At 31.3% G+C, this 12,442-nt stretch overlaps 2 protein-coding genes across 2 annotated transcripts in view; one reads left to right on the top strand and one right to left on the bottom strand.

The window, feature by feature from the left end:
• LOC115886854 overlaps positions 1-605 on the top strand; it is a 34,968-nt gene extending 34,363 nt beyond the window's left edge. Inside the window, exon 17 of the mRNA XM_030906158.1 lies at positions 2-605. Coding sequence (XP_030762018.1) covers positions 2-605 — 604 coding nt within the window. The remainder of the gene's footprint in view (position 1) is intronic.
• A 9,939-nt stretch (positions 606-10,544) lies between these two features.
• Positions 10,545-12,442, bottom strand: part of LOC115886830 (pancreatic lipase-related protein 2-like) — a 142,858-nt gene continuing 140,960 nt past the window's right edge. Inside the window, exon 7 of the mRNA XM_030906136.1 lies at positions 10,545-10,788. Within this exon, the coding sequence (XP_030761996.1) occupies positions 10,731-10,788 (58 nt within the window). The 3' untranslated portion in view covers positions 10,545-10,730. The remainder of the gene's footprint in view (positions 10,789-12,442) is intronic.

A 12,442-nucleotide genomic window follows, 5' to 3' on the forward strand; every position in this document is an offset into this window, starting at 1 on the left:
GTCAATCAAATGCCAATAGAAATAATTCTATTTTCGGCAGCCCAAATTTTAATAATTTTCAAAATAATAATACTCCAAATTTTAATACACCTAACAATCCAAATTTTAATAATTCGGGAAGCTATACTGATTTTCAAACCTGGCCTTCTCAGCCTATAAATATGCCTCAACCTCGACAACTACCCCCGCAAAGATATTTTACGAACAAAGAAGTTTTTGGTCCACCACAAAACGTGTTTGCACCAAAACCAATTCCACCAAGCCAACGAACAAAACCAACACCCATGTCTATTAGCGTAAAGAATACGAACGGATTTAGTAAACAACAATCCATGCAATATCAGTTCAATAACCAACAACAGAGAGGTTGGAATCCTCCACAATTTATTTTTGAAGAACTACACGCTAATGAATATGAAGGAAACGAAGAAAATGTCCAACAGTACTATGATCAAAACTGTGGAAATATCGAAAATGAGACATATTTTACAACAAACATGGAAAACACGAACTATCGACAAATCCAAAATTTCGAAAAACCTAATGAAGAAAATCATGGATGCGGAAATTTTCACAATCCAGCCTATCCAGAAAACCCAACATAGTAGAAATAAATATATCAGCCAGCGGTGTTTTGCCGTACATCGAATTACCTAATATTAAACTTTTAATAGATACCGGCAGCTCACGTTCAATTTTAAAACCAACAATTGCAGAAAAATTTTACCCACGCTGTATAAATCGTGAACCTAATACAATTAAAACAGCGATAGGTAGCGAAACAACACAATTTCAGGCAAAAATACCAGCATTTTTAAAATGTTCAGAAGTCTACACAATCGATTTTATTCTATTTGATTTTCATAACTTTTTCGACGGTGTTATAGGTCTAATGCCCACGTGGCACCGTTTGTATAAACTTTGTTTAAAGGCTAAACAGTGATTAACTATATAATATGTTATTAAAGTTAATCACTGTTTAGCCTTTAAACAAGGTTTATACAAACGGTGCAAGTGGGCATAAAAGATTTAATAAATCTACAATTAAACATCGACTTAGTAAATAAAAAACTCATAGGTTTTAACTTCGAGATTCCTTTTAAATATAGAACACCTTACGAAGCAAATTTCTGCATAACGTTAAAATCGAACGAAAAAGCTTTGAAACAAATACCAGTAAGTATATACAAGGGCGATATAATTATTAATAGAACTAATTTAGAAAAACTTATAATTCCTTCTACACTTTCTAACTCTGAAAATGGTTCTGCGACAGTTAAAATTCAAAATCCAACTAATAAAACTGTCTCAGTTATTTTGAATAAAACATTAGAAGTAAAATCTTTAAAAAGAAATTCTCATGAAATAAATAATTTAGTAAACTTTTATTATTTTGATAGGGAAAATAAATCAATAAATCCTTCAAATTTAAATCAGTCAGAAAATATAGGTACGCAAACGAAAAACGTGAAATTTAGGGGTGCGCAACTAAAGATAAAAAGGACAAGAACAAGCAAGCCGAAAATTCCGAAATTTCGAAACAAGCCGAAATTTCAAGGAATCAAGTGAAGACAAACACCGACATTGTTCATAACCTAGGCGATACTGATAGTTCTATAAGAGACTTTTTTCTCCTAGTAGATAAAAAGCCTAACAAAAGAAAGAAACGAAATAAAAGAACAAAACGAAATCGTAGAGAAATATTATCAGATATCGATATAAAACAACCACTAGAGAACATTCAAATATGATCCGAAATTATAACAACAACTGCAGATTCTTCTCAAGTATTTCGTAATAAACCACCTGAGAAACTTCGATCTCAAGAAAGTAGTCAGAAGAATAACTTAACACACAGAACAATAAATAGACCATTTGTAATAAACAAGAACTCCGAAACAGAGACCAGAACAGTTGATTTATTAGCAAAAGATTCACACAACTTTGACACCCCAACAAACGAAGAAAAAAAAGCTATCTCTACACTAGAAAATAATCAGAAAAAAACCATCAAAGAAATGAAAATGCAAATTTCTCTTTCCAAAGGTTTAATAGATAATTATAATAAAACTATAACAACCTTAAGTAATAATCAAAATATATTAGAGTTCAGTTTAAAAACATTCCAATCATCGGTACAACAAACTATAAGTAGCCTAAATGACTATCTTAGTTTCCAAGGAGTTACAACACAGCTAAATTTAGATTGCCAAAATTTAATCTTATTTTTGGACAACTTGGAAGATGCTATCATGTTTTCAAAAGTCAATGCTTTGCATAATAGTGTTTTATCGAGTAACGACTTAAAGGAAATTTTGAATTATCTAGTTAAACTCTACAGTCCATCAGAAGTACCAAAATTCAAAAATATGTTATCATATTATCAAATTTTGGGAACCCAAGTAAGTTAGGAAGCTAAGTAAAGCAATTTTTGCGATACATGTTCCAATACTGAGACCAGAAAACCTTTTTTCATATTTTTCCAATTATCCAAGATCAAACTATTTTTATACCACGATACCCCTATTTGGCTATATACCCAAGCAAGAAGACAATTCGCCGCCGAAATTTGTCCATCCATAGAAGAGACATACTTCTGCGTCGAAGAATTCCACCCCCATGACCAATGTGTTGAAGACTTGCTAGACAACCGAAGCATGAACAACTGTACAGCCTTTAAGGTCAACATTGAAGAACCAATCGTGGAACAAATAACAAGAAATATGGTTTTAATTCTCCCCGTGAAGACAGAAAGAATATTGGCAAACTGTGACACCGATCAATACACCCAAATCAATCAAGCAGTACTTGTCAAAATTCGGGAGGCCTGCGAAATCCAAATACACGATAAGAAATGTTTCAATGACGAGAAAGTCAGAAGAGGGAAAGCCCTGATCCTTCCAGAAGTTAAAATATCCAACATCAATATATCCAAAATTCTAATCACACCCAATATTGCTAAAATAAATTAGGAAGAGCTATACCGATTGAAGGACATGGCAAACCAATTGACTTTACCAGACGACCCTGTATATACCAGTCTATACAGTGGGACTCTATATATTGGAATGGGATTCTTAATATTAGTTGCCATATTACTAATATTATTTAGAAGGAAACTGATCAACTGGTATCGATTTGTTGCCCAAAATTTCAAGAAAACGAAAAAAGAAGAAAGAAAAGATGTCGAGCTGAAGCCAAGTTCATCAAAAATCAACTCCGTCGTTTTTTGATTCTTAAGGAGGGAGGAGTTATGTATCCGGCGAATCAAGGCCATGCCAAGAATAGCTGCAGAAGATCGTTTTCTCCCGAATCAGCATTATTTACATATAAAAGCAAAATGTTCTCACACTATTGTCATTCCTGTTTATTCTCTTAATGTTGTCACTGTAACTTTTGAAAAATAACATTTTTTAAAAACGCAGCTCAGAGTTTCGGTTACTTAATTAAAGCGTAATTTTTTCTTGATTTTATTTAGCTTCCGTTGGCATTAAGTGTCAAGTCATCAGAAAATTTATTTCCTTCTGTCAAAAAACTATTTATTTGAATATCGTATATTATAAATACTGCTGATAAAACTTTATAAGTGTATTTATAAAAATATATCTCGTATTTTAGTGATAGCTAATGGCAATATGATATGACCAGATATAGTTTTACATCGTTTTACACTACCCTTTAAAACTAAATTTTAAATAACTTAAAAACGATTTATTTTAGGTATAGGAACATGTATAATCAAAAGTAACGAATTAAAAATTTTTTCACTGTTGAAATAAAAAAAGTGGGTTTCCATTTGAAAAAAATTATTTATGATAATTTCTTAATCGCTTAATTCCATGACAGCTACGGCCAATATTATATAGGATTGGAACAATTATTTAATTTTTGAAATAGATAGCCACATGTTTGGTTAGGTTGCAGTTTCCTTTTACTGTCCAGGATTCTAGTTTTAAGTGTCCAGGATTCGCATGTATAGGTCATGACTGATAGTACACATTGGTCGAATATTATTTTCTTTAGATAGAGTGGCATTCTAGATTTAAATATGGTTGAGTTTCTCCAGAATTACTCCATACTAACTTAATTCTTCTGTCGATTTCTGGTAGTACAGATCCCTAGCTGTGTATTAGTTGTCCCAAATATCAATATATCTCTCCTCTACTGTTTCCAGTAGAGTATTATATCAGTCAATATTAAGTTTTCGTAGAATCAATGTAATGCCAATCATATTACAAAATTTATTATTTTTCTTCTCAGCGTTACAAATATTTCCAAGCCAAATGAATCTACCTGTCATTCTTTAAGTGTACTAAAGAAATATTCAAATTGTATTCCGTATAAAAGGTATCATTAATTTTAATTGTGCTTGTTGCTGGTATCAAAACAACGTTTATTCAAAAGCCACAATTAAAGAAACAACTTCTAAAATTTTTATCTTTAATGGCTCTTAGTGACAAACTTTCTTTTAATTCCCGTATCCCGCAACATGTTAGCTCCCGAAAAGTTTTATTTCTTTCTTGTGTTATTTTTTAACAAACTTAATTTATTGTCCACCAAGCTTCTAGACATATTAAGCACGACATTGTCCACTTAAGGATATAAATTTAAGTAGTGCAAACTATTAATTAATTACACCTATTTATTATTTATTTACCTAAATATACAGGGTAATTCAAATTCAAACCCCACTATTGGGATATGGAAAACTATACCGGGTGGTGCATCGGCGTTGGAAACAGAAAATCTCATGTATATTTTAACTGTCCAAATATTGGCTCCCCTGTTGATTTTACAGCGAAGTCGTTAATAGTTTTTTTTAAAGGTGCTGTTTGTATCGAATTTAAGAAAAACTTTTTTGTTTTTAAATTCAAACTGAACAGGTAAAAATGCAAAACCAAACAAATGTTAATATACCTTAAGTTCCCATTTTTGTAAAATTTTCTCAATTTGTCAAAGTGCTGTTAAGGCTACTACGCTATAGTACCGAATAACCGTATAGTTAGTATACCCGAAATGCATCTTTGTAATTTAATACTTGTTCCAAACAGACAAAAGCCTAACGTTTAGTTTCTGTCTGTTTTTAGCGACATTGACAACATTATGTTACCAAATTAAGGTATATGCATAGATAAATGATACAAGTTTAGATTGAAAAGTGCCTATAAGGACAATATAAACACTCTTCATTATAACATACACATATATAAAAACTCACAAATTTATTATTATGTTCTTTTAATTTTATAAATAAAATACAGTGTGTTGCATATAAGAATCTTTATTTTATATAAGGACATGTATGAAATACCTATAGTACGAGAGCTAGCAACGTCGGAAAAACAAGTATTTTAAGACCTTTCGCTCTTTGATATATCTTTTACTATGCTCTCTAGAACAGCATGCGGCCCGTCTGGCTGCCGGTAAACGTTGCGTTCTCTACTGCGCATTGAAAGAAGATGCTATATTTTTATAAGTCCTTTAAATTCTAGTATTGAATATAAATCGAACATGTCTCCATAGAGCAGTGCGTAGAGTTTCCGACCACGAACCGATGATTCAGAGTTCGAATCCGGGTTAGGGCAAGGACGTTTTTTATTTTATTTTCTTTTAGATTCTGATAGTAGAGTATTATATATTTGTTTTTTTTTTAATCACCAGAATTATTTAATACTTTACTATCAGAATATAAACGAAAATAAAATAAAAAAATTGTCCTGACCCGGATTCGAATTCTGAATAATCGGTTTGTGGTCGAAAACTCTACGCATTGCGCTATGGAGACATGTTCGATTTATATTCAATACTAGAATTTATAGATCTAAATTAATAAAAAATATAGGATCTTCTTCCGATGCGCAATAATAGTATACGCAACGGGTATCGGCAGCCAGACGGGACGCATGCTGTTCCAGTGAGCATAGTAAAAGATATATCAAAGAGCCAGACGTCTTAAATAGTTCCTCGAAAACGTTGCTAGCTCTTAGACTACTATGAAACATTGGAAACCGACATTGTGCCACAATACACGATGCTTTTTGCAGTTCACAACACAGTTTTAGTTTTTAATGCCACTTTTTACAATTATCACGGGTTCGAGTAAATAAAATTTCAATTAAACTCGCAAGATAGCAATAATTACTTTGGAATGGATTCTGACTTTGACAAGAGAAAATTATTTCTGTTATTTTTTGCGGTTGTTCTTAGCAACCGCTATAGCAGATCGCGTACAACCTTATTCAAAGCGTACAACGGTCGCGACCCCCAAAAAATATATATTTTGACGGGCTTTCCAATCTAAATTTATTTTTTTTATCTATGGGTGTATTAGCATTTGCCTGGTTTTGCGTTGTTACCGGCTCAGTTTTAATTTAAACATAAATGCGATTTTTCTTAAATTACTTAAAATCGACTTGCCCAACATTGTTCACAGTTAGCATATGTATTCAACATACGCAGACCCGCAGACCTTTAAAAACCTATTTACGACTTCGAGCTTCGCTGTAAAATTAATAGGGGAGCCAATACTTGGACAAATCAAAATTTGTATGGCTTTTTTTTGTTTCTGTTTCCAACGACGATGCACCAGCCGGTAGAAGATACAAGGATGGTTAAATTAGGTCAAAGTTAAATAAATAAATAAGTAAAATAATTAAATAATAATAAAATAAAATTGATGATGGTGGCCAAAAGACGAAACGTCGGATAACAAATCTGAAAACACTGTTGTCTAGCTGAGAAAAAGTGGCAATGAAAATATTATTTTAGTTTTGGGATACCTTGTCAAATCGTTTTTTAGTTTTTGGGTTTTCTCGATTATCTCGAGAACTCTGGTTATCCTCGTATCTCTATAATTTTGGAGACTATAATAGTGGGGTTCGAATTGGAATTACCCAGTATAGGATGCAGAATGCATATTTCTTAATAGTGTGTCATCTAAACGTTTTTCTTTTAAAGTAATTATTTTCATCACTAAACTGTCTCCACCTAGCTTGGGGGTTGTTCGGTAGGATGGCTTAGATAAGCATCTATCTTTCGATTAAAACAACCATTAGATTTAATTATTATTAGAATTCATATAAATTTATTTTGCAGAAATATACGATAATATATAAATCTAAGGAGAACAAGCCTTGGAAATGCAAAGACTTGCATTTGGAGTATGCTGAGATAGGTATTTAGTCTCTTACAGGATTACTGCTAACAAACTGTTCACTTCTGCTAACAATTCAGCTCTTCGATTGTCATCTGACTATCTAATTAATAATGCAACTAACCCCGCTCTCTGCCAGAATACTCTTTTTATATTCTTCTATTCCTCGTAGTCATCGCCGGTTACGTTGTCAAAATAATTTACAATATAATTACACTTACCCGGCAACGACCGCGAGGATATCGAACTTCGGTGACCTTCTTTCCTTTTCCCAATTTGATATAAACCCAAGTTGACATATATTTAAGTCTTGACAATACATATACGAGTAACTACATTTTAGAAATAACGTAATTTAGTATTATTTTATGCCCAAAATATTATGCATTAGTTCAACTTTTCAAAATAGAACCATGGATAACTGCAGATTAATATTTGTAAAATATTAAAGACATGGACCAATTAAGACTGGGTTTTCTCGAATATCTCGGAAACTACTCGGAATTTTAGATCTTTCTAAACGGCATATTACTTGGTACATTATGCACAGCTTTGTCCCAATTTAACCTTCCTCGTATCTCCTATAATTTTGGAGATTATAATAGTGAGGTTCGAATTGGAATTACCCTGTATATGATGCAGAATGCATATTTCTTAGTAGTGTGTCATCTAAACGTTTTTCTTTTAAAGTAATTATTTTCATCACTAAACTGTCGCCACCTAGCTTGGGGGTTGTTCGGTAGGATGGCTTAGATAAGCATCTATCTTTCGATTAAAACAACCATTAGATTTAATTATTATTAGAATTCATATAAATTTATTTTGCAGAAATATACGATAATATATAAATCTAAGGAGAACAAGCCTTGGAAATGCAAAGACTTACGGAGTATGCTGAGATAGGTATTTAGTCTCTTACAAGATTACTGCTGACAAACTGTTCACTTCTGCTAACAATTCAGCTCTTCGATTGTCATCTGACTATCTAATTAATAATGCAACTAACCCCGCTCTCTGCAGAATACTCTTTTTATATTCTTCTATTCCTCGTAGTCATCGCCGGTTACGTTGTCAAAATAATTTGCAATATAATTACACTTACCCGGCAACGACCGCGAGGATATCGAACTTCGGTGACCTTCTTTCCTTTTCCCAATTTGATATAAACCCAAGTTGACATATATTTAAGTCTTGACAATACATATACGAGTAACTACATTTTAGAAATAACGTAATTTAGTATTATTTTATGCCCAAAATATTATGCATTAGTGCAACTTTTCAAAATAGAACCATGGATAACTGCAGATTAATATTTGTAAAATATTAAAGACATGGACCAATTAAGACTGGGTTTTCTCGAATATCTCGGAAACTACTCGGAATTTTAGATCTTTCTAAACGGCATATTACTTGGCACATTATGCACAGCTTTGTCCCAATTTAACCTTCCTCGTATCTCCTATCATTTTGGAGATTATAATAGTGGGGTTCGAATTGGAATTACCCTGTATATGATTCAGAATGCATATTTCTTAATAGTGTGTCATCTAAATGTTTTTCTTTTAAATTAATTATTTTCATCACTATAATGTCGCGACCTAGCTTGGGGGTTGTTCGCTAGAATGGCTTAGACCAGGATCTATCTTTCGATTAAAACAACAATTATAAAATATAAATTTATTTTGCTGAAATATAAGATAATTTAGAAATATAAGGGGAACAAGCCTTGAAAATGCCAAGATTTACGGAGTATGCTAAGATAGGTATTTACTCTCTTACAGGATTACTGCTGACAAACTGTTCACTTCTGCTAACAATTCAGCTCTTCGATTGTCATCTGACTATCTAATTAATAATGCAACTAACCCAGCTCTCTGCCAGAATACTCTTTTTATATTCTTCTATTCCTCGTAGTCATCGCCGGTTACGTTGTCAAAATAATTTACAATATAATTACACTTACCCGGCAACGACCGCGAGATTATCGAACTTCGGTGACCTTCTTTCCTTTTCCCAATTGAAAAAACCCAAGTTGACATATATTTAAGTCTTGACAATACATATACGAGTAACTACATTTTAGAAATAACGTAATTTAGTATTATTTTATGCCCAAAATATTATGCATTAGTGCAACTTTTCAAAATAGAACCATGGATAACTGCAGATTAATATTTGTAAAATATTAAAGACATGGACCAATTAAGACTGGGTTTTCTCGAATATCTCGGAAACTACTCGGAATTTTAGATCTTTCTAAACGGCATATTACTTGGTACATTATGCACAGCTTTGTCCCAATTTAACCTTCCTCGTATCTCCTATAATTTTGGAGATTATAATAGTGAGGTTCGAATTGGAATTACCCTGTATATGATGCAGAATGCATATTTCTTAATAGTGTGTCATCTAAACGTTTTCTTTTTAAAGTAATTATTTTCATCACTAAACTGTCGCCACCTAGCTTGGGGGTTGTTCGGTAGGATGGCTTAGATAAGCATCTATCTTTCGATTAAAACAACCATTAGATTTAATTATTATTAGAATTCATATAAATTTATTTTGCAGAAATATACGATAATATATAAATCTAAGGAGAACAAGCCTTGGAAATGCAAAGACTTACGGAGTATGCTGAGATAGGTATTTAGTCTCTTACAGGATTACTGCTGACAAACTGCTGACTATCTAACTAATAATGCAACTAACCCCGCTCTCTTCAGAATACTCTTTTTATATTCTTCTATTCCTCGTAGTCATCGCCGGTTACGTTGTCAAAACAATTTACAATATAATTACACTAACCCGGCAACGACCGCGAGGGAATCGAACTTCGGGTACCTGCGTTTGATTTTCGACCCGTGATTGTTATATTTTAATTATTTAATTATTAATGTTATTTAAAAAGATATCTGGGTAGACGTCATGCAGGTAACCGATCTCTTGGGCCTACATCAAACTGGTTTACTGGAATTATATTTTACATGATTTTTTCTCACTTGACAATACATATAACTACATTTTAGAAATAAAGTACCTAATTTAATAATATTTTATGCCCAAAATATTATTAGTTAGTGCAACTTTTCAAAATAGAACCATGGATAACTGCAAATCAATCTTTGTAAAACATAAAAGACATATGGAGCAATTAAGACTGGTGGTGCATTTGACAAGGAAATAGCTAAGTATATCTCTTCAGATTGTCGAGAGTGTTAATTACTTATCTAATATTATAATATTGTTGTCATTTCTATTTTATTATCAAGTATTATTAGGAAAGAGATGGATTTATTCTGCAACAAAAAGTCTTTAAGACTTCTAAATTGGTATATTGAATATAACATTTCTTGAAAGAATATCTATATAAGTTCTTGAGCCCCTTTGGTATAAATATTGGTACACTATACTTACAATATTATCTTTACTTAACATTAATTAAATAAAATATTTTACAATTTATAATAAGAGAATATTTACAATATGATCTAGCTAAATAAATATATCTAAATATTTTCGACTAAATAGATCTGTAGGAAACACTGGACCAATTTTCTGTTATGTTTATCTTCGGTTATGTTTTTGAGTAGGGTGATTCGGGATTAGTAGTTATGTAGAAATTACCTCTTGCCCTGAAAATATGTAAAATGTAAATATGTATTAAAACTAATAAACATATATACTTAATGACTGTATTTTTAATAACTTATAAATAATCTTAAATCAGTATTAGAAAACGCTAGCTCTAATAAGAGAGGTAGTTAAATAATATAATTATTGCTATCAAACTTGCTCATTAAATATAAAAACTAATAGTTTTAATTATAAAAAATAAAACAGATTATCAATACGGGTTCAGACAACAACTAAATTAAACTAAATAATTAACAATAAAAATTAATGATGTTAATAGTAATTTTTTGACTTCTAGTATACTTATGTATTCAAAGCGTAATATATTATTAAATTTATAGTATAAACATTTAGAATAATATTATATAGGTAATTATAATTCTTTATTATATGATAAAATTACTTCGACCTTTACTTAAACTTAATCCCAAATTAAAATATTTTTTGTAGTTTGTAGATATTCTTTAGATCAAACGAAACTTGTCACATGTATTCAAATTTCGATATTTTATCAATCTAATATTATCCATTTTAGAAAATAGTCTATAAAATTGAGGTTTTGTCTCATTCTGCCTTAGCAAATAACTTGAATAGGAAATATTAAATTAAAAAACGTTATATGAAAAAGGCAGCTTAAATTTATAGTATCTGCTGTAATTATTTCGAACTATTTATTTAAACCCCGTATATCTATAATATTTATGGAAATCAATATTACAAAATAGACAGTTTTCAATTCTTTTAAATAAAATTTATATACCTAGTACACACATTATACTACACAAAATATAATATTCAATTAATTTACTAAATCTATTGTAATAAAATATTAACTTTATTCGATGTGTCAACTTCCTTAACCATTTTGTTACTTAATATAAAATAAAAATATAAACACACACACAGACACACCTAAATAGTCCATAAATTTTAAATAATGATTATTATATAACTATAATATAGTGTATATGGGGCTAATATAAATTTTACTATATCTCCTGAAATAGGACCCGTTTTCAAGTTATAGTTAGTACAAATGTGTAAATGTATTTCAAATATTCAATTCACGTTATCTACACCCATAAGGCTATAACCAGTTAATTGGATAAAAATACTAAGTGAGAGTCTTACATCGATATTTTTAACACTTATAGTAGTACATTCTTTAAATAATATTATATTTTATGTGTACTATTTTAAAATAGTATGTGGTTAGTTATATGCAGACAGCAAATAAAGTTGAATTATATGGCTTTTAACACTTACCGAACAAACTATTAATTAAGTAGAACATTTAAATTTTGCTATCAAATATAATATTTCAGTAAATTCAGAGCCGATTTTCAGAGCAAGTCTGGCATGGTCGCACCAGCCAGCTGATTGGACGAAAGCGAAGGTGGTATACATACCGAAGGTGGGAAAACAAAACGTACAACCTGGCTCATATCCATCAATAAGCCTTACATCCATTCTTCTGAAAACCCTAGAGAAGACATTGGAAGGATATATTAGGGGGAGGATCCTTACATCTAATCCCCTGAATGTCTAGTCATGTGCTTAATGCTTACCAACAGGGAAAATCAACAGAACTGGCCCTCGACAATTTGGTAGGGAAAATTAAGAGTACCTTTGATCGCAAGTAAATTGCACCTA

Source organism: Sitophilus oryzae, unplaced genomic scaffold, assembly GCF_002938485.1.
Source record: "Sitophilus oryzae breed Bouriz unplaced genomic scaffold, Soryzae_2.0 scaffold_499_pilon_pilon, whole genome shotgun sequence".
Lineage (NCBI taxonomy): Eukaryota > Metazoa > Arthropoda > Insecta > Coleoptera > Curculionidae > Sitophilus > Sitophilus oryzae.